The following is a 24868-nucleotide window of genomic DNA, read 5'->3' on the forward strand; positions in this document are numbered from 1 at the left end:
TTGTAACAGTAGTTATCTTTGAAAAAATTATAAAATGCTCAATGCAGATAACTGTCACTTTCTTTTCTATTCTACAAATCAATAATCTTATAAGGATATTTTTAATCTTTCACAGATTTATCATAATTCTGATGCAAACATTTAGCAAGTGTATCACAGCTGGCAACATAGAGGGGTGACACAAGGGTGCTCAAATCTCGATTTTGTTGTATTTTTTCCCACTCCACACGATTTTTCCTTCTTTTTCCCAGATCCTACATTTTTACCCCCTATAACCCACATCCCATCTTTTTTACCCCCTATATCCAACGTCCCAAAAGCGATGATAAAAAAATCATCCAAAATTGTCCTAAACAGTAATACATAGGACTGAACAACAATTTAATGTCATTAAACTAGTTTGTCTTTCATTCACGATTCTTGGTTCCCCCCTAAATGTATTTTTGCAACTTTGCTGTTAGATCAATTAAGAATTTGCTAACACCGTACAAACATAACCAATATTTTAAAGTCACTTCTAAAATCACAAACATCTTCAAGTAAAACATAAATATTGTTTTTATATATGCGTGTTTATTAGTAACATCTGCTACTGTAATTATTTAAAACAGCGCTATCTATTAAAAAAACACACAAAAGACAGGTTCATTTTATTTTTATTTTTTAAGCAAAACCGAACTTCAGTACAAATCCAATTGATATATGATTGATATAAATTGATGAATTAATTTTTGCCTATTTCTATATTTGCTAAACACACAACAAGCATTACTTGGCCATTGATCAATAAATCTGAAAGAATTTGAATCACTAAGTATAAAAGCAAAATGTGATTAAGTAATGAACAAATGAAGACGTGCCGTGTATTTGATGATTTTTCTCAATCAACACTTCTTTAGTTTCAGTTTCTTTACTTTTCCATTCTTTCATGTTTTGTTTTTGAACTATATAAGCATGATTAAGTGAACAATTTTTTTTTATACAGTTCTAAATCAAAACCGTTATCCTTATAAGGATTATATCTTAAAAGAAATCGCTATGTCAAATACAAAAAAGACTATAGAACACTCGCTATTTACGTTCAATAACTAAATTTCAGACAGCAATACCGTTGTTAGTCTTTACTAGTTTATTTTATGTTAAAGTTTTTTTTTGTTGGTATACTCTATCTGTCATTCATACATTGCTTCCTATAACCCTAAAGGGTTGACTTCCTATAACCCTAAAGGGTTGACTTCCTATAACCCTAAAGGGTTGACTGGGGTATAGAAACATAGTCATCCATTGGACGTCTCCGATGAAAATCTTTACTAACCCGGGGCGTCCGATTGGTTGTGCGGGATGTGTAAATACACATGAACATACTGTTAGAATGGGGACGTTAAATCCTGCGGGGTGCATAAATACACAGTCACATACTGTTAGAATGGGGACGTTAAATCCGATCTATTGTCCAGCCAACTATGCAAGTAGTACTAAATTTACACTCGTCTTGAATATGCATGGGCTATTTGCCACTGGACACTTAGATAACAACAATCAATTAATCTTATAAATACGTATATGTTTCCCCTTTTGTAATTTTACATTTTTTTTTAAATATTGAAAATCCCTTGATGGCTGTTAAAACCAAAGACAGTCAGGACCTAATATCTACAAAAGAAAAAAAAACAGGGTCCTTATATTTGTGAAACAAAAACATCGGGACACTTGTATTTTTGAAACAAATATGTCAGTCAGGGACAGTTATATCTGTAAAAACCAAAGCAGTCAGGGACCATTATATATGCCGCAAAAACCAAAGCAGTCAGGGACCATTATACCATATGCCGCAAAAACCAAAGCAATCAGGATAGTATACCTATAAATCAAAAACAGTCAGACTCCTTCTTTAACATGTCAAACCAAAAGCAGTCAGGACCTTAAACAAAAAAGCCAAGACCCCCTGATACATGTAAAACAAAAACAGTCAAGAGATCCTTACATTTGTAGAAACCAAAGCAGTCAGGACCACATACATGCAAAACAAAAACAGTCAGGACCCTGATACCTGTAATACAAAAACAACCAATACCCTTATACACGAAAAACAAAGAGTCAGGATCCTCATATCTGTTAAACAAAGTTAGTGACCTTTGATGCCAGAATTTTTATATTTATAAAAAAAACATAAGTATAATCTACTTCAAATGTAGGGATTATAGAGTCCAACGTCATTATATTACAATTAAATTACCAACAAGCGTGATTAAAATATAATAATGATGGCGAATCAAACGTCATTATATTACAACTAAATTACCATAAAATGTGATCAAAACATAATGATGATAGTTCTTGCAAATGTTAAATGCGTTTACCATTTCTATAAATACTTTGTTACGTTGGTAATGTATGTTTTATTGCCCCTCTTCTACATTGGCTGTACTTGTTTGTCTGTTGTCTGTGTCATTGATTCGTTTAATGACAGCATTTATAATTGCATCCTGGTCTATATATTCAAAAATGTGGGGCGCCTGCATTAGAATTCCCAGAGTTCCACCAATTGTCACAATGAGAAAGATGTAAAATAAGAGCCGATCTAATACTAAGGCTACGTATCGCCAGTCGTCTAGGACTGTTTCAAATTCATTCTCAGCTTCAAGGTGATGTGTAATAAAACTTAACGCTTCAGTGGCTTTGAATAACTCAGCAGTTACTCTTTTGGGAACATTTTCTGTATTCCCAGCTTTGATATCACATTTCATGTGGTTCAGTCTGCAGTTTGAATGAGGAAATTCTGATAAATCTAACGTACTCGAATGCCTGCTAGAATTTCTACTGCTTGACAAAGGATAGTGTTCTGCTGGTAAATAACTGTTTTGTTGAACTTGTTGTCTTTTAAGTTGTTTTGCCTTGTTAAGTGCAGCCTGTTCATGCAAGGAACGCCACCTAGTGTCATGATCAGGACGTTCCAGATGTAATAATTTCGGAAGCATATTTAAAAACACAAATCGTACCCAGTACGGCATTTTATGTGTTCTCGGGGTTCTGTAGTTTCTATTGATGACGACCACTGTTAAACAAATAGCCGATATGTTCATTATAAATGTAAATAGCAAATATTTTGCAATTAAAGGGATCTGCAATGATGGTGGTAGAATCTTTGATATCAGTAGCAGAAACACAACCAAGGCAAGTAAAATCGAAATACAGAGAGTTATCTTTTCTCCAGCATCAGCTGGTAGTGCAAATACACAGATACTGACAAATGATACCAGAACGCACGGTATTATCAAATTGACTGTGTAGAACAAAGTTTTCCTTCTTAAGACAAACTTGAAAACGATGAGATACTTGTAATCCTTCGTTTCAGAATCATTAATCCTTTCAATTTTTCCAGGAAATTCAATTATATCCCAAGTACCGCTTTTAAGGTAATCAGTCGGGTCAACATAATCCATATTCTTATAAAAACTAAATTTTAACTGGTCTCCTTTATAAGTCCATGATCCAAACTTCATTTCACAGATTTGTTGATCAAAGGGAAAGTATTCCACGTCTATTGTACATGAGCTTTTATATATGGCCGGGGGTACCCACGAGTGGTTACCGTTGGATCCCAGAACTACGTTTGATTTGTAGGAGACCTCATATTTTCCATCAGCATTGTTGAACAAGACAATGTCCGGTTTCCACATCTTTGCATGATCGATACGTATATTTTTCACGCCGCCATATTCTTCAGGATCCCATTTAATCTGATAGTCATGCCAAAACATCTGAAGCCAAACATTCGTCTTCATTATTTGGTTCTTTTCATCGATATTGATCAACTGACTTAAAGCCACATTGAAAGCCACTGTAAGTGTGTCATTAACATTTCTTACTGGTCTGATCAAGGGATTATATCTCCCATGTTCAAATAAATCATTAACTAGCCTTACTTCATCCTCACTGTTTAATCCTCGTGTATGGCGCGTAGTCCGACACGATTTTATAATCATTACAATTAATAAAAGGAATAAATGGTTAAATCCAAACATCATAACAAACAATCATTTTCTGTCTGTCGCCATTACACTTATTGTATTTCTCATGAATACACCGTGATACACAAATTGATAGATATTTTCAGTGTGTTGTTTGTAAGATATTAAGGAAGAAATGAATGATGAATTACGCTGCAGTTGTATTGAATTTTTTCTGTCCTGTTACATATAAATCATGCATGACGTCTTACATAATCATATTATGTAAATTTTCCCGCAAACAGATCGAAATATATTATACGCTGAATAGAATTTTCATAATATTTTCTTTACCATTACAGTGTTAAATTTTCCTCAAAAACAATGTTTACCAAACTAGAGGACTTGGTTTCATTTATTAAAATTAGTAATATGTATAATTGTTTCCATTTAATTCTATTTCATATTCTGTGAAATAATGTCACATAATACCCATCCTAGGTCATCATGTGAAAATGGTGTAATCATTTTATGTACGTGCATGTTCAAGACAAAAAAGGCGATTACTCCCAATAAATTTCTTTAAATTTTGAGATACATTAAGTTCCAGAGAAATCTGCAACAATTTTTAGAAGATATTTTAAAGGGATTTTTTTTCGCAAAACACTTTTGATAATATTCTAGTTGTAGCTTGGAATGTCTTACCCTAACGATTTTGAGCCATCTAATTGTATAGGATATATGGTTTGGCTTAAAAGCTGAAATAGTGACTAATTATTGACAGAACCTCGTAGTATAGTACAAAACTGTAAACCCTCTATCGTTGGCAGAAAAATGCTTTATTCAATTTATTGTGTTATCAATAACTTCAGTGTTGGATTCAGGATTTACAAAAGGGGAGAGCGGCGCAACTGAAAAAAAAATCGCCTGAAAGGGAGACAGCAGTCAAAATAAAAATAAAAATGTACTACCCTCGATTCTAGAATTCATTCAAGACATACATTTTTGTATTATTCATAATCATCAGTCAATATGTGTTCTACAAGGATCACCAGTCCTTCGCCTTTCATCTGATACTTTAATAGCTAAAATATATTCTACATAATTTATATTCACACGAATTATTTTGTTTTAAATCTGTACTACTTTCCAGTATGTTCTTTTTTTACCGGGCCCGATTTGGTGGTGTTACATCTTACAAAGTCTATCCAAATCATTTTTGCAAAGAACTCTGCTCATGCCAGTGCTAGGGGCCGTCTTAAATTTGCTGTGAGGTCAGAGTTTTTTTTTTGCGCCATGTTGAAGGCCTCACTACTGTGACTTTGAGATGAGGAATAGCAAATAAAAGCTCTGTCCCTTTGCTTTTTGTGTGTTTTTTGCTGTGCATGTACTGATTTTGTGTCGTAGATGTATACCCCATAACCTTTGTTTTTTATTATAAAACATTTGTTCGGCCATAAGTGGGGCATTTCGAGACCTATGGATCCGCCCCTGCTATTTGATATGTTTATTTTTGTATACCACCAAAGATATTTTTTCACATTTGACGAATACTGAATGAGATTTCCCGCAAAACAAGGCTTACTGGCATAAAAGAACGTCAGTATATCCATGTATTTGGCTTGCTGGGCAGAAATTAAGTGTCCCTGTACGTGATGACCAGAAAGCGCTTCTTTCTTAATACCTTCAATTAAACATAAATTTGAGAGATTCTTTTCAAACATCTATATATGTTTTTTTTATTTTCTCTAAATCTTAATCAACTTGTTCGACTCTGTAGCTAGCAGATTTGCAGTCTCAAGGGGTATCAACCGCGCCTTGAAGTCACTATTTCAGTACTGACATAGAATAACGTTCAGACAAAGTCCTTATGGTTTAATGCTTTGTATAAGGCCTTTTGGTTTAATGCTCTGTTTAGGCCTTTTAGTTTAATGCTCTGTTTAGGGCTTTTAGTTTAATGCTATGTTTATGCCCTTTAGTTTTGATGCTCTGTTCATGTCTTTTTGGTTTATTGCTCTGTAAAGACCATTTTGGTTTAATGCTCTATTTAGGCCCTTTTGGTTTAATGTTCAGTATAGGGCCTTTTGGTTTAGTGCTCTTTATAGGCCTTTTTGTTTAAAGGTTTTGGATTTGTATAAGCTCTTATGATGTAATGCTCTGTTTAGGCACTTATGATATAAAACTCTGTTTAGGCCCTTTTTGGTTTAATGCTAGATGTTTATACTTTTTAGTTTAATGCTATGTTTAGATCATTTTGTTTTAATGCCCTGTAAAGGCTCTTTTGGTTTAATGCTTTCTATAGGTCCTTTTGTTTAATGCTTTGTATAGACCCTTTTGGTTTAATGTTTTGTTTATGCCGTTTGGCTTAAAGACAAATCCTTCTATTCAGATCTACCAATAATATCTTCTTTAAATTTTGATTTCAGTTAAGGCTAGGTAAAAGCTTTAAAATTAGCAAATTAAAAAAATGGGGTCACCGACTTCGTTTTTGATTTAAAACACCATCTTTTTCATGGAATTTGGAAATCGGGACTTGTAGTTATCAGCTGTGTAATATTTTATGTAAAGACCGTTTCACATAAAAATTGTTTAGTTTGTTTACCTTGTTGCTAGTAGACATTATATGATTGATATTATAGTCCTCTGAGGGACAGATGATAACGATAAGTTGCTATAATAATTTTCCCGCCTTTTATATAGTGAAATATCTATAAAAAATCAAGTTTAAAAAAAATGACCAATGTTTTCTCAAGGAAAATTCGATAGATTTTGCTATTAAACAAAATAAGAAAATATAAACGTAGGGTCACCGTACTGGAAAAAGAGATATTTTTCAATAGACGTTAATTATCTAAATTGGCGGGAATACATTGCGCCAATTCTGAAAGCAACGTCGAAATACGTTAGGCCTAATCGGCGATGTTTTGACAGGTTATATGGACAATTCTTTGCTGTTTTGTTTGTTGATTGTTTTCAGTTACACTAAATGATCAATGGTAGTTAGTTTTTAGCGTAGACAAATAATTTAAATGTGGTAAGTCGAATACAATACGTTTTACGAATACCGGTATCTGGAATGAAAATTTCGATTTAGTCAATAAGAATGTTCATGTTTTGAAAAGAAATCCCTTTTTGAACAACGAAGATTTTTTATATAGTTACGTGAAAAGCGATGTTAAAGTACACATTTTATAAAAATCGACTATATAGATAGTGAAAGGAGAGCAATAATCTCTCAGACTTTGTTTTATGTTGAATTACAAGAATGTTCTTCCTTTTCATTTTGATGATAATTACTTAAAATTAACTAAATTCTAACATAATTCCCGTTTTAGGTCATTTGTAGGCATTTGTAATTGTATTACATGTTTAGAAATATGCTAGATTCTCAGTCTGAGTACACACACATTCAGCTCTTATACTATGATTTTTTTGTAAATGACCCTAGCGTGAAATAAAATTCATGGGAACCTACCCGATCTCTTTTGTTTCATATCAACTCTTGTCAAATGATTTTTTGTTTGTTTGTATTCCTCTTTAATTCGTTTTTCCGACAACTACTGAACAAAGAAACGTTTGTGTTAAAGAAATACTTAAAATTATGCACCAGATACTTGAAAATGTTGATGTGCCATTTCACAAGCGTTTAACCTTGGCAAATCGAAACAAAATGGTTGAATAAAAAAAGAAACACAGCGTTATTTAATTCACAGGATTATGTTCACTCTGTAGATGTATTCTTCATGTTACATGTATGCTTCGTTGGGTTAACGTTACTGTATTGCTGGCGTTAATCCGAAATCAATCAGTATATGCATGTAGAAATGCAAACGCCACACACACATTCAAAATATTTCAGGGCAATTTTCAATATATGTACATACCGACTGCTAGCCTATTATAAAGATATCTTGAATTTAGATCACATAATTGATGATTTACTTTCTTACTTATTTTTGGAGAAGAATTGAACGCATGCTTTAACGATTGACAATTAAGAACAGATAAGTTTATACAAGTATGAAGTAAATGAAAGAAACATTATACTATAATTTGAGTGACTCATCTTGCTGACGCATTTTCAGTTTCGGTTTTGTTTCTTAACAGTCTTTTTTGTTCTTGGATAATGGTGTATACCCCTCATCTCCTTTCATTAATATAAAAAAGGAAGGCCTATCCCATCAACATAGAACATAACCATGATAACCACCTCCTCTATGATATTCTGGTATACATGTTTCTGTCTAGACCAGTCGGTTTTGTTTTTAATTGATCACGTTCTGGTAAATACATTTCCAAATGTCTTCTTTGATCCCAACTGAGTCATCTTAGGGTATTTGTTTGTTTGCTTTTATGTAAATTCCTTCCTTTTTCTTTCTATTTTCTCTGTATACTTTGTAAAAATATGGTGTATTGGTATACATATGGTACAAATAAATGATATATATTAGAAAATCGGAGATTTATGACAATAAGGGGGGGAGGGACTATGCCGGGGGGTTCAACATAGGTTCCTGTCCTCACGCACCTATGATTTCATGTGCATATTTTTATGTTTCCTAATTTGTTTTGTTATGTTGTTCCTTGAAAACGAAAACAAACAAAACCGTTGTATTCTTTTTAGGAACACGCCAATAATCTGCATACAATTTCATTTCATTCTCGGCAAATCAGCGTTGTTAAACGATTTTCATTCTCCTTCATCGGATCAAAGAAGAATAACTCTCATTAACGTTTCCAGTTCGCGGAAACAGCGACGTCATAAACAGTTGACGGCATAATACTGATGTGCTTGTATGTGCGCATAAACTATGTAGAGGGATTTGTCTGCCGTTTTGGTTTTATTAATAAATGCTCTGTTTTGACCGTTTTGGCTTAATGCTTTTTTTACGACCTTTTGATTTAATTATTTGCATAGGAACTTTTGGTTTAGGCAATATACTATATTTTTGACTTTCCGAATTTTTATTGTCGATACGGTACCTGATGAACTCGCGGGTATCACCCAGTGGTTAATATGCACGTATTACCGATGGTTTATTGCATTCATTTGAAAAATGTGCAAAATTTTACAAAATCTTAACTATCAACCCCACCAGGGAAAGTTGACTTTCTGCTATACTTTGTAGGTCTTTTAAAAGAATATATATAGCTCAACAATCTATATTCATACATCCTAATGTTACACAGCTGCTGGCTTCAAGTATTTTGTTTTTATAAAGGAAAATAATCAGCGTCAATTGTAGAGAAACACTGCATGTTTCAGTTTTATGTGAGAGATAGAGATATTACATGTAGCTTCCGAAAGTACCTCATTTGTAATCTTATCACACCTGCTTACTTTAAATTTGGACGTTGTAATAATGTAATCTGATCCTTTACAATCTGTGTAAAATGAGATATAAGCATTAAGTTTTCAATGTTTTTTTTTTATTCATTAAGCATGATCACACGAAAGATATAAATGTGTAATGGATTAGATAACTCATGCCAAAGATGATACATGCAGTAGGCGTAGAAAATATAACATGATTGTATTCTTGATGAAGTTATAAATCAATATACCACTTACATCTAGATAAAAATGCATATTGCTTGTTTGTCGCTATGACATGCAAAGTATATGTTATAAATCTGTGATTTTTGTTTTAACATACCAGTACATGTCAGATAGAATGTCGGTAAACTGTTGTCGTGTAAGGGTAAAACGTGGCATCAAAACTTATAGTACCTTTCTAAATTTAGTTACTTGTAAGTCAATGTGTGTGTATTGAACAGGATCTATAAGATACATTTGGATAAATTATCGACTAAAATATATTGCAATTTTTACAAAAACTTAGATTGGAAAAACACTTCAAGCAAATTTAAACATAGAAGTCTTTTGCTATTCTTGTCATACCACTTTTGGTTACTAGTATATTAAAGTATTCTCTGTGTAGCTGTGTTCCAAACTTTTGACTTGAGCGCATTTCTGATGTTGATAAATTCAAACTTTTGACTCTGAGCATTCCTGATGTAATTAAATTCAGACTGGAACCTGATGTTCAGTGGTTGTCGTTTGTTGATGTGGTTCATATGTGTTTCTCGTTTCTCGTTTTTTATATAGATTAGACCGTTGGTTTTCCTGTTTGAATGGTTTTACATTAGTCATTCTTGGGGCCCTTTATGTTATAGCTTGCTGTTCGGGGTGAACCAAGGCTCAGTGTTGAAGGCCGTACTTTGACCTATAATGGTTTACTTTTACAAATTGTGACTTGGATGGAGAGTTGTCTCATTGGCACTCATACCACATCTTCTTATATCTATTTTGAGTTAGCGTCCCTGGTGTAGGTATGTTCAGAATTGTGACTGAGCATTTCTGGTGTTGGTAAATTTAGACCTTTGACAGAGCATTTTTACAATTACGTCATAATGTACAGTTTTCATGAAAACATTGAAAAATACAGAATTTATGCAGTTTTCCATCCTTATTTCCATTGTGGAAACATCATGTGCAGCCAAGAAACAACAAAATAATTTAAGAGCAGCCTTATTATAACTATTGGCATAATCTCACCAAATATAAAGTTGTTTCTTGAGTCTACATAGACTTTTCCAATCTAAAATATACTTAAAATTTTATGAAAAACAAGGAAAATCAAGAAATTTTACAAAATATACAACTTTTGTCATGGTTTGTTGCCATGGTAACTCGTTAAATGTGAAATTTGTTTTTATTTTCTGAATACCTTGTACCTTAGTCTAGTTAGGAACAATTTAAGAATATGTATGATAACTTTTGAATTTGCAGTAATGTTTGGGCCAAATAAGGGCCTTATTGCCCCTACTCCTTTATAATTGTAAAATAGAATTTTGACAAAGCATTTTTGGTGTTGGTAAATTCAGACTTTTGACTGAGCATTCCTGGTGTAGGTAAATTCAGACATTTGATTGAGCGTTCCTGGTTAGGTAAATTCAGACATTTGACTAAGGGTTCCTGGTGTAGGTAACTTTAGACTTTTGACTCATTTCAATGAATACTATTTGGCTGCACCACTCCTGTCATGATCTACTGACTTTGCATGGTATAAATGTTTAAGTTTGTTATAAGGTCACTCCTGTCATGATCTACTGACTTTGCATGGTTTAAATGTTTAAGTTTGTTATAAGGTCACTCCTGTCATGATCTACTGACTTTGCATGGTTTAAATGTTTAAGTTTGTTATAAGGTCAGTTTGAGGAAAATAAGGTATCATAAATAAATGATATTTAAATAGCAGTTGCATCAGAATTAGCATATCTCATTTCCAGGGAGATTATTTGGCTGTGCACCTTCAGTCACGATTTATTAACTATGCATGCTTTGCATAATTTATATGTTAAAGTATTAACATTTTAATTTCAACATAGGCAAAACATATCCCCGTCTGTCTTTACAGTTTATTTAATCAGTTGCTGAATCGTGAAAATGAGACCAAGGACTGGGGACTTGTCCTACATGGAAACTTCACAACATAAGGCATATGTAAACCAGATATGAAAAATCCAAGTCTTCTACATTTTGAAATATAAAGCTTTATAGAAATAGTTTGATAAGTCAAACTGTTTAGCATCCCTTTGTCTCGCATTCTGTGATGTATGTTGCAGGCGAGACGAAAATTGTAGAGTGTGAACTGCTGCAGTGGCATCTGCATATTTTGTAATATGACATTAAAATATATGTAAATGATATTAAAGACAATGAACTGATATCATTCAAATGTTTAACCTGTTTCCTCCCTTATAATGTGAGTCGTTAATAGTCTTGCCTGAGTTGGGATTCAATTCCCATTTTTATGGCATGTTGTTTTAAGCGATTGTATTACTGTCTAATGGACATTTATACAGCATCTCCTTTTAATATTGTACATAAAAATTACAATAGATAACAAGTTTAACATAAGTTTAAAACTTGTTTTACAACAAGTCACATTTGGTTTTTTTTCATTAATTGTTTTGTAATAAATTAAGAGTGCTATTTTTTGTTGTTGTTTCACATTTTTCATGTCGGAGACTTTTATAGCCAATTATATGTTATGAGTTTTTCTCATTGTTGATTGCCATATATGGTGGCCTATAATGATTTACAACCACTTCAACTTAAGTCTGGTGGATAGCTGTCTCATTGGCAATCATACCACATCTTCTTTTAATATTTATAATGCCAGTCTCTTTGCATTGCAATAATAGCAATGTTTATTCTCAATTCAATAAGTGTGATAGCTGAAGAATTATTTTGATGTACATGTTTGTAACTCTAACAGAAAACTGCAATACAAAATTGCTGAGATGATGTTTCAGTGATTCTCTATAGGAAAAGAAAGTATGGGGGAAAATATAATATCTGGGGTCTCAGTCATAAAGCTTTACTCAGTACTCTTGAGTACAAAAATTGTGCTTGCAACATCAAATCAAGCTTGTTGATTGGTTGAATTCTGAGTCCCAGTATGATAATCATACTTGAAATGTTTATGACCACAAGGCCAGGTCAGCAGAGCTGAGTACAGCATCCATTTTTAAGGAGAAATGGCATTGTATAACAGATTATCGCATGTTTTATTTTATTTACAGTATTTACATCAATTGTATCCTAAATTTTTAATACGTCCTCCATAATTTTTTTAAATGGGTTACAGAAAATCGTGAATACCATACTTTATGATCAATTAATCAGTTTCAAAATGTTCACTCTGCTAATATCAAGGAAGATTGTAATTGTTACCTGATAATGATACATTATTGATAGAATAAAGTTAGACTTTAAATCTTTTTTGGGGTATTATATAGTAAGTATTTCATGGAAATGATAAACAGATTTTCCAATAACAAACATATCCTTATATTAACAAAAACTTTAGAAATCAGTTCTACAGATTGTACAATGACACTGTTAATTTTAAATGTTCCTGAAAATAAAAGGTTCTTGTAATGTAATTAGTTTCTATATTTTAAATGTTAAATAAATATATATATTACATCAACCATGTTAATGTGCTATATAAGATCATATAATAATACAATATATATATTTTTGTTCAACAATTAAAAAGACAATAGTTTCATCACACAAGAAACAAGAAAATATTTGCATAATTTTTCTTACAATTTGTTATATAAAATAAGAAGATGTAGTATGACTGCCAATGAGACAACTCTCCATCAGAGACCAAATGACATAGAAGTTAACAACTATAGGTTACCCTAATATGTTCATTCTAAATTATTAATCTGTTGTCAAACAAAGAATTGATAAATATTTTAATCTGAAAACACAAAAAAAGGTTGTGCAAAAAGAAGTAGGTATAATGAGATTATTCTATTTTCAAAAGTGTTCATACTTTCTTAAACTTTTCTAATTATGCTTATTTACTGTAAATTCAGAAATTATTGGAAGGTTTTTATAAATGCAAATAATGCGACTGGATAAATATCGCAATAATAAGAACTCACATTCTGATATCTGATACATATATCTGTATGCAGATTTTCCAGAAATCGCAAGAATTAATCTCATATTTTTGTCCATTTTTCAAAAATCGCAATAATAAATGCACACAATAATTTCTGAATTTGCAGTAATTGCTAAATTTATAATAAGTAATTGGCAATTTCAGTACAGAAGTATTACTGATGAAATCACAGTGATAGTAAACATATTGTCATTAGTGGTTTATTGAGATTAAAATGGTCATTTTCTGCACAGTGCTTAATCAAATTAAATTAAAGCAACACCCTGTATTTCAATCCCATAAAGTATCTGTTAAAGAGACATTTCACAGCAAAATATTTTCCTGGCAAGGCCTTTGTTCAAAATAAAACCAGTCATAATAAGAAAAAAAAACAAACAATTTTGTCAATTTTTGCTTAAAAGAAGTACTAATACTAGTGAAAGACAGATATTGAAAGGCTAATATTACAATTCAAAGAACCAAAAAAAAAGGGTTCTCCATTTTCCACAATACTCTACAAACAGTATTGTATAACAGTTAAAAATACTAGCAAAAATACAAACATAATTTTTTACTATCTAAATCTTCTTTGATGCCCACTAAAACAACTAAAAAAATATAAATTACACGTAATTCAGTAACATAAAAAAATGCATAAATCTTAACTCTTTGTTGAACACATGCTAAAAAATAATATAGAGTCCAACCCTCAACCAAAAAAGATAAGAATACAGCAAGTTTACTTTGAAACCAGTTCACATAAAGAATTTATTTCTTGCTTGTGTCTATGTTAATTTAATGAAAATATTTATGAAATTTGTCTATTTTTACTAAAATTTGACCTCACACCAGAAAAGTAATCAATCGCAAGCTGGTTTTCACATTTGATTTAATATTAAATTTTGAAGTTTAACCATGTGATCCATTGTGATGAATAATTGTATCAAGGTATCTCTTCTGGATATGGTGCATTCTAAGTAATAACACATTTAAAAAGTGGTGATACTAAGCATAAGAAAAATACAGAAATATAATGCATAACTGAAACAACAATTTGAGATAAAGTTAGAATAGTAAATTTGTTGATGGTTTTCACAGACTGTGGATTCATTATTATTCGTTGAATACCAATTTTGGTGGATTTCGTGGATAAAGGTGAACCATGAATTTAAATGGTCAACAAAGTGCAAATTTTGTAAAGGCTTGTATGCAGACTTTGGCAAGACCACGAAATCAAATATTCATAAAGTACAATTTTTCCTTATTATTCAAATTGGAACCCACGAAAATAATAGAATCCACAGTATAAGTTTCATTACTCCATCAAATATTATTAAACTTAAACATGGACAAGTAAACATCTGTTTTATGATTGGAACACTTTATGCCTCTACCTTCACAAACAACTAAAGATGTCAAGCATAATAAACAAAACATAAATACGAAAATACAGTTTAAACATTCAATATTTTAAAACGCGATTTATCAATCAAGTTTTGAAACAAATAAATAATGCTCATAGTACATAATTTAAATTTTTCTTTAAGTGAATTTATCAAAACTTAAAATTAAACCCAATGTTACTAATTTGTCACATACAAATATCAGTTTTAGAGAATAACAATTGTCATCAATGTTAAATTAAATAACAAAATTTTACAAATTTTTAATATCGGTTTTCTCATAAACTATTGGTTTTCTCATAAACAAATGTCCCAAGACAAAGATTTTTACATAATTTGTCCCTCTTTCAAAAAAAGAAATAATTTCCACTGTTCAATATAAAATCAAACACTGTTGACTGATAGCAAATCTAAAATATATATTTGTTAAAGGTTTGCAAAATAAAAACCGATATATCTAACAAAACAATACAACAAGCACCAATTCATACTTTTACAATGTACAACCAAGCTTTAATACTTAACATTGCATTCCAACATTCAACTGATATAAGAAACATTCCACAAATAAGGTAAATGAATAAACATAATGAACTAAATTGTAGTGAGTTTTTCCTATATCCCCTTCACCATGTATATACATCCTTCAAATAAACTGTTCCCAAGTTAATCTAATCAACTCTATTGCTTGATACGGCAGTGAAAGCAAGTTACAAACAGGAACCAGTAAAACATTGTAATGGTGGATGAAGCAGCAGGGAGACAAACAGAAAGCAAAGAAAATCTGTAGCAAAAACAATAGCTAAAGATAGACAAGAAGAGATAAATAAGGCACACAAAAGACATGGTGATGAGAATTGTTGTATGGATACTAAACTGATTTGTTTTTACTTTCCTTCTTTCTATTCTGCACATATACATTCTTTCATTGGCTTACCCATAACAACGTCCAAAAGTATCTGATGAACTTTATCTGATTTAAACTAAATGTAATAATTTGTATCTAATTTTTTTCATTTGTAAAGTCATTTGTTATGTTAATTTATGGCTAAGAAACCATTATCACTTTGTCAAAGATACACAAAACCAATATAGTCAATGTCATTTATGTCATGATGAACCATTAAATGTTGTATGGTCAGATTCTGCTGAAATTCTCGTTATTTAATATTAAAATCCATATCCACTCATACTGAATGAAATACTTTCCAGTACCAAGAAATAAATTTATCATCAAAAATAAGAACAATTGTTAAATACTTAAACACATAATCTAACAATTTGCTACATATAAATGGAGCAGATCTGATTAACTATGTGTAAAAAAGTGTTCTGAAATAGTATACATGTATATATACATGTTTGTACATATGTTGTCAGATTCAAAAGTAATTATGCCAGATATAGTCCAGTAAAGTGCTAAAAAAGTTTATGATTAAAAAATAAAATGGTCATAAAATGCATTGATAAATCTGACTTGCTTATATGACAATATCACAATTGTTTGACTTAATATGAATATTGCGTTATCTGATCACCCAAAAGTTTCTTGTGAAGCATATACAATATACAAGAATCCATCTTCGTCTTTTTCTTTCCGGTAAACATCTGCTATTGGTGTTGTATTACTGACCAAGGTTCTGTTGTTAACTAAGAGGTAGAATGCTTGAGAGGAATTCAACTGCAATCTTCGTCTGAAATAAATATCAAAATATCACTCATTATATATTTATTCTTAAGATCTGACATCAGCACATAATTCTATTAAGGACATAAAACAAGAGTGCACACACTGAAATGTTTTGCCTGTTTTACTTATCATTGAATTCATGTTGAAAGTCTTTAATATAAAGGTTTCACTACAAGTATCACAAAAATTTAACATTATCAATGTTCTATGAAAATGAGGTCACGGTCAGATGAACCATGCCAGACAGATATGTACACCTAACAATCATTCCGTACACCAAATAAAGTAGTCATGTCGCTAAAAGTAGCTAAAAAACAGATCAAACCACAAACTATTAACACAGACCAATGAACCATGAAAATGAGGTCAAGGTCATTTGAACCCTGCCAGACAGACATGTACACCTTGAATCATTCCACACACCAACTATAGTTGACCTGTTACTTTAATATAGTATTAAACTGACAAAATTTTGCAAACTTATCATGGACCAATGAACAATAAAAATGAGGTCAAGGTCATATGAACCCTGCCAGACAGACATGTACACCTTACAATTGTTTCATCCACTTAATATGATTGACCTGTTGCTTATATCTGAAAAATAGACCAAACCACAAAAAACTAAATATTGTCCAATGAACCATGAAAATAAGGCCAAGGTAAGATGAAACCTGCTAGACAGACATATACACCTTACAATCATTATAAACACCAAATATAATGGCCCTATTGCTTACAGTATCTGACAAATAGACAAAATTATGAAAACTCATCATTGACTAATGAACCATGAAAATGAGGTCAAGGTCATATGAACCCTGCTAGAGAGACATGTTCAAAGGTCATATGAACCCTCTTAGACAGAAATGTTCACCTTACAATTGTTTCATACACCAAATATTATTGACCTATTACTTTTAATATCTGAGAAATAGACCAAACCACAATAACTAAACATTGTCCAATGAACCATGAAAATGAGGACAAGGTCAGATGAAACCTGCCAGATAGACACATTCACCTTACAATCATTCTATACACCAAATATAGTGGTCCTATTGCTTATAGTATCTGACAAATAGACTAAACTACAAAGCCTAAGAATTGTCCAATGAACCATGAAATTGAGGTCAAGGTCAGATGACACCTGCCAGTCAGACATGTACAACTTACAATCATTCCATACACCATATATAGTTGACCTAATGCAGCTTTTTGCCTATAGTATCTGAGATACGGACTTGACCATGTAACTTAATCCTTGATCACTGATCCATGAAATGAGATCGAGGTCAGGTGAACCATACCTGACAGACATGAAGACGCTGCAAGGAACTCATATACCAAATATAGTTATCCTTTTACTCATAATAAGAGAGTATTTCACTTGACAAAAAAAATGTGTAATTTTTTTTCAATCAGTCACTGAACCATGAAATTGAGGTCAAGAACAATGGACATATGACAGATGGAAACTTCATAACATAAGGTATCTATAAACAAGGTATGAATCATCAAGTTCTTCTACTGTCTGAAGTATAAAGCTTTATACAAATAGTTTACACTGTTGTTGCCCATTGTAATTCCTATGTCTTAAATTCGCATGTGAGACAAAAAACAAAGTTTATAACTAAATACAATCATGAACGATGATAGTACATTGTATTGAAATTAGAGGCAAAATACAAGGTATCAACTGATTAAACAAGAGGCCCAAAGGTCCTTGTCTCACCAACCAGGTATCTATGAAATATATTGAAAGGGATTTAAAGAAACAGACAGGAACTTGCTATACACAGCTTAATCTTTTAATGCTGTATGTTGCCCTTAAGTTGTCTGTTCTAGTTAGTGTTTTATGGTTTCTGTTTCACTGATTGATGTATACTCAACATTTCTATTTATTCAAATGTACACAGTGTATAGGTTGTTAAACAATACTGATATGTGTGTTGAAGACTTGAGATGTACACAGTGTATAGGTTGTTAAACAATACTGATATGTGTGTTGAAGACTTGAGATGTACACAGTGTATAGGTTGTTAAACAATACTGATATCAGTGATATGTGTGTTGAAGACTTGAGATTTGCATCTTTTACAATTTCATGTACATGTAAACATGTAAATGATTCAGTATGAGTCACATTAAAACTGTTGTTTAATTGAATGGGATTCTAATTTCTGTTGAAAGACTAGAATACAATGTACATGTAGTTCATCCTATCATATACCATACCAACATACCTTATAATTTTGACCAGCTCACTCATATTTACATTATCAGGTACCAAGAATTTGGTTTTGTCAAGCAGTGGTAAATTTTTCTCCTTTTCATATCTTTCAATTATTACCTATAAGTAAAAAAAATCTCTTAAAATTTTAAGTTATCACATAAATTATGTATCAATACCTATCTAAGAAGTTATCAACATGATTGAACATTAATCAGTTTTTATTATTTTTCATACTGTTATATCTTTGGATTAAGAGGTAACATCTATGTACAATTTGATATACATGTGGATAGTGAGTATGGTTATCATGGTTATATAAATGTATATAAAACTGAAGAATGATTAAAAGAGATACGTCAAGTACATGTAAAATGGCATTATTTGGCCAACTTGAGATTATTTTTATTGGTATCTATCAGAATGAATGTATAACCTTTTAAGATGAAACATGACTTTTCTTCATTTCTATCATGATTCAATACAGTTACCAAAATGTCTTCCCTCAGCAGACTGTTATCTAATGAGCTGATCACTTGTTGTGCATGTATACATGTAACATTGAAAACCTGACTCACCAAGTGACTTAGTCAGTCTAGTAAAATGCACACATCACATCAATATTTTTAATTGCTATAGTCCTAGGTATGCTTTTTAAAATATTTGCCACTGACCATTAAACAGCAATCCATCATTTGATAAATCTCATACAGGTCATAAGTGATTCCTTTTACAAATACTATAACTTGTAAAACATGCAAAAGTTTTATTTAAAGTCAAAGCACCATGATGATAAGCATGGCGCCAAATTATCTCCATGGAAATTGAATGAGACTTGCAAATGCTTATACAACTGTACTCTATTGTTGACATCATATTAGTGGTTTATCTTAACCTAATCTGATCACAGACTTTAACATGAAAACTATGCAGTCAACAGACCATGACTAAGGGGAAGGGCCAAATAATCCCCATGGAAATGAGATGTGCCAATACTAATACATCTGCATACCAAATATCATTGACCTACCACTAACAGTTCCCCTTAAACTGACCTAATCATGAACTAATACATGTAAACTTAAGCAAAACATTCAGTCAATAGACCATTACTGAGGGGGCAGGACCTAATGATCTCCATGGAAATTAGATGTGCCAATGTGAATACAACTGCATACCAAATATCACTGACCTACCACTAATGGTTGCCCTTAAACTAACCTACATGTAATTATCAACTTATGTAAAGTTTGTGAGTGCATTGGCCAAGTTTACAAATCAATAACCTTTACATGGTATTACCTCTAGATAAAATGTGTTTAATCCTTATAATTACATTTGTCTGTATGATATCAAGCTGTGTATGAATATATCACAGTGAAATCAACATAGTTTACAAAGCCTGAAAGGGAACAATAGTTATAGCAACATGGTCTATCAAAGTGTTAACCAAGGGGGAAAATTCTAACAGATCAATCACATTCAAGTATTTGTAGATATGCAAGTTATATAAGAATTATTAACAAATACAATGTACATACTGGTATCTTGTCATCATGTTGACATCTGATAGCTTCAACATCTCTACTTCTCTGTTCTATAAAGAAACATAAACTAAGTAAAATTACATTATATACATGTAATGTAAACCAGGAAAATTTCGCACCGTCTTTATTTCTTGATTTACCAACTGAATCATGATTTACACCTTTTGAATATAGGGCTCCTATATAAATTTTAATAAATGATTACGAAAGGGTTCAGTTGTACATGTATCCTACACATGTATCATACATGTAAATCAAATGTTTTATATTGACCAGAAAACACTTTTGTTTCAACAATATCTTTGGTTCATTGATGCACATGCATATTTAAAGTTTTTTTTTTACTTTATATACAAGTATATATCAATCAATCAAACAAACTTTCAGCTTCAAAGCTCTTGTCAGTCTTAACCCTTTTGCTTGTGGACTATTTCTGCATGTTATGTGAAACATGTTCATGAGTTTAAATGCTTCCAGTTTTTTCTCAAATAGTCTTTTATTAATTATAGGACTTTGAACATTTCAATAATTCGGGTCAGTGTGTTGTTTACTATTATAATATAAGACTAGGACTAGTAGGAGCGTGTAATTACTGAAACTACTAAGAGGGATATATTTGACTTCATCTTTTATTCTTCTCTTGAACACTATATTAACATCATCTAGTCCAATATGGAAAGCTTACCGTAGTTCCTCCTCTCCTTGAACCTGGTAATTTTATTCATGATTTAGGTACTTTATAACTGCGAATTACGTTTTCAATGTCCTAGTTTTTTGGCAGGATGTTTTTGACATTCCTTTAATTAAATGCCACCCCATGTCTTAATGCTATTTTAATGAACGAGATGATAAAATGTCGAGATGGTAAAATTTGACATAAATAAACAGAGAAAATTAAAAAAAATAATGAAAGAATTGTTCACCCTTATCTAATTTGAGATCCTAACAGTAAAGTTTGATTCAATTATTACTTTGTGAGGTAGTATAACGGAATAGCGATGGTATAACTATGAACCGAAAGTAAATCAAATCAAACCAAATAGGTTTATTTCCTAATTAAAGGGCTCTTAAGGGCATATACATCACAAACAAATAATGATAATAAAAAGACAGACATATATAAATTCATTTTAGACAAAACATTCATTCAAACATTATCTAGTGAAAGAAAGATAACTCCAATCAATAATATGTCACTAAAACGTGCAGTTAGGTGTGTCAGCTATAAAACCAGGTTTAATCAACCATTTTTTCTACATAAGAAAATGCCTGTACCAAGCCAGGAATATGACAGTTGTTATCCATTCGTTTGATGTGTTTGAGCTTTTGATTTTAACCTTTTGATTAGGGACTTTCCTTTTTGAATTTTCCTCGGAGTTCGGTATTTTTGTTATTTTACTTTCAATTTGGTAAATTTATTTTCCAATTTTTAATTTTCAGTTTCAAAACTTATGTACAGGTATTTACATAAAGATGTTATATAGCATTGACATACTCCAAATGAATAAATCAGGGGCGGATCCAGGATTTGGGAAAGGGGGGGCGTAGTATGTAAAATTTTTGGGACCTTTTTTGGGCTAAAAAACATAAAATAAGTGTAAAATGCATATTTTTAGTGACGGTTCCTAACGTGGGGTATGTATATTTTATAGTTAAAGTGTAAGCTTGGGTTGGACATTTTTGATGCCGCATTCTCCCCATTAATTGTCTATTATAAAATGATTGAATGGATCTAAAGCTATGTACTAATTTATTTGATGTGGGATTTGTTAGTAAAAAATGGACATGGACAATTCTCGTTTGTTGTATATGGTTAGTTAGCATAAACTCACAGATTACTTGTTGTAAACATGATATACGGCTATTCAATGAAGTTTATAATACGACCGATACGAACAAAGACAAACAAGCAATTTTTTTCCAAATGTTTGGTTGAAATGTTTCACTCAACAAGAGAAGTGAGGGGTTCCAAATCAACCAAAGGCTACGAATGAGTCTGAAAATCAAATGACAACGAAGTTGTGAATGACGGTCGACAAATGGAGACATAAAGGCCACATCCAGCAGGCAAGTTGCAGTTGGGCCTTGAAAAAAGTATTCAGTATATCAGTTCGGCGAAACAGACATTCCGGTCAGATATGGGATTTACATGCAAACCTCCCCAAAAAAATTACGCCCGTTTTTTCATTCACCGTGTTCATTTAATGCTGAATTAATCTGTTGGATTTTTTTTTCTTATAGCAAAAAGGGGACACGATAATTGTTTTCATTACAGATACGGCCAGAATTTTTGTTTAAGGCAAAAATCAGGGTCAGAATTTTTTCTCTAAAATATCTGAGACTGCCCTATCAAATCAAATGGTCCGTACCTTAGACTTAAATTACATCTAGAGCTTACTGACTGGGGATCATTATTCAGCAATGTTATTAATTGGCTGGGGCGTGCTGGGTTAAACATATTTTCGTAGGTAAATAATATTGCCGTGGAACTTTTTTTTTCATGAGAGTGTAATAGAGTATTACTTTCTGTTGAGTGGAAATATGAAATAGAAGTCAATACGTTCTTGCTCAATCCTTTGTCGCTTTGAAGGCATCATGCTTGTCATCCTCCGCCTAAGCAATGTGTTATTGCAATTTGAATTTCAAAATGACTGATTGACGTTTCAAACGTACTGATCAACTCCATCGTAGCGAAACACATAACTGACATAATCAATAAAATATTACAGTAAATACGAGCGAAAAATATCTTTATAAGTAAAGAATTGTCGCATAAAAATCAAATACACGACCGGGAAATGGCAAAGTTCACGAAGTCTAGTCTGATTCATCATTTTCCAAAAAAAAAGTTCAAGCAAAAGGGGGGGGGGGGGGGGGGGGGGTGCGTACGCCCTCTACGCCCCCTCTGGATCCGCCACTGTTAAATTCTCTAAGTTTAGTATTCTCAACTTTGGATATTTGATAAATAGACTATCAGGTAAAACTGTGCTCGGTGCTACATATAAAGGACATTCCAATACAAAATGGAGCTCGTCCTCAATCACGTTCAAATTACAATATTGACAAAGTCTTTCACATCTTGGAATATATCCCAGTTTACCTGAAGAGTTGAACCTGCGTTCATGACGGCCAGTTTCAATTCTTAATTTATGATAACTCAATCTGAATTTTGTAAGAATTTCCAATCATCAGTATGTTTATCGGATAAATAGTTCTCTCTAACAAAGGAGAATTTGAATTTGAAATATGTGCTTAATTTGCCATTATCATGTAAATAAAAAGACTTTACTTCCTTCCAGGTCTCAAGGAAGCTGTTTCTGAGACAGATTTTAAAAGGGATTTCTTAAATATATGTTTACTCCAGTTTTTGCAATTGGTCAGATCAATGCTTAATGTTTCACCATAAAAGAGTAGGTTTGTGAACCAAGAGCTAATCCTATGAGCTTTGTTTATGTTGTGCAAATGAATATATTCCTTGTATGGGTAGGTGAGCAAGTTTGATGGTGAGTTTTCTAGTCTGTGCCAATACATGAAGATTTGTTTTAACATGTATAGAGGATGTTTTCCAAGTTCTGTTTTACAACTCCTATGTTAGTACACAATTTAGAGGACCCCAAGTTCGTATTTGCAAAACTTGAAGTGGAGTTTTTTTGGTCTCCCAGTCCTTGAATATATCAAAAAGTGTTAATGATGTTCTCTTTGGAGCAATGTAAATAACACCCCAATTCTCACAACCGTACAGAATAATAGGTTTGATACAATGATCAAATAAATGTAGGGATATGTTTATGCTTGGGCTTGAGGATTTCAAGTCTCAATACAGCTTAAAACAGGCTTTCAACATTTTGAGAAATAGTTGTGTTTTTTTAGCCTCATTAAAGTTCCCAGTATTCTCAATAATAAGGCCCAAGTATTTATTTTGCTATACACATTCTATGTATTCTTTCCCAATAAGGAAATTATCCTGTAACAATCTTCCGTTATTGTTCAAAATAATTATTTTTGTTTTATTGGAGTTTACTTCTAGACAGCATTCATTACAATATTTATGTAAAACATCAAGTTTGTTTTTGAAGTTCTACCTTAACTATTTTCTGAAAAGAAACATTTTTTTTTTAAATCATCTCTATAGAGGAGGCATGGTGTCTGCTTGTTATTAAGACAAACTGAATCTGACTTTTCTTGTAAAATTGTTTGGAGTTCATTATAGAAAAACTTAAATTGATTGGGAATCAAAACATCGCCTTGTCTTACTCCAACCTCTGCTGTTAAACAACTCTGTCATCATTTTGTTGTCCACTTTTACGCTAACCTATCATTTGAATACATAGATTTCAATATTCTATAAAAATAATTGTTGATATTACAAAGTTGCAATTTATACATAATGCCCATGTGTATAACTTTATCGAATGCGTTTCGAAAGTCCACAAAACATGTAAACAATTGTTTGTTACCAGTTTTCAAATATTTTTCAATTAAACATCTTAATACAAAGATATGGTCTGAGCTACGGGCCTTCTTTGAAAATCCTATTTGAGTTTCGTGAATTATCAATCTGATTAAATTTCAAAT

General features: G+C 31.9%; 2 protein-coding genes across 2 annotated transcripts; both read right to left on the reverse strand.

Annotated features, from left to right (window-relative positions):
* Positions 1–644: 644 nt before the first annotated feature.
* On the reverse strand, positions 645–4204 carry LOC127704617 (acetylcholine receptor subunit beta-like 1). Its single transcript, XM_052208736.1, has one exon. The coding sequence runs from the start codon at positions 4026–4028 to the stop codon at positions 2400–2402; it is 1629 nt and encodes a 542-aa protein (XP_052064696.1). The 5' UTR covers positions 4029–4204; the 3' UTR covers positions 645–2399.
* An 8311-nt stretch (positions 4205–12515) lies between these two features.
* On the reverse strand, positions 12516–21105 carry LOC127706957 (microtubule-associated proteins 1A/1B light chain 3B-like). Its single transcript, XM_052211689.1, has 4 exons — positions 20979–21105; positions 20288–20343; positions 18760–18866; positions 12516–16517 (listed from the first exon to the last, which is right to left on the reverse strand). Exons 1-4 carry the CDS (start codon positions 21016–21018, stop codon positions 16358–16360), a joined length of 363 nt encoding a protein of 120 aa, XP_052067649.1. The 5' UTR covers positions 21019–21105; the 3' UTR covers positions 12516–16357.
* Between the last annotated feature and the right edge of the window lie 3763 nt (positions 21106–24868).

Source organism: Mytilus californianus, unplaced genomic scaffold (genome assembly GCF_021869535.1).
Source record: "Mytilus californianus isolate M0D057914Y unplaced genomic scaffold, xbMytCali1.0.p SCAF_6, whole genome shotgun sequence".
NCBI classification, from domain to species: Eukaryota; Metazoa; Mollusca; class Bivalvia; order Mytilida; family Mytilidae; genus Mytilus; species Mytilus californianus.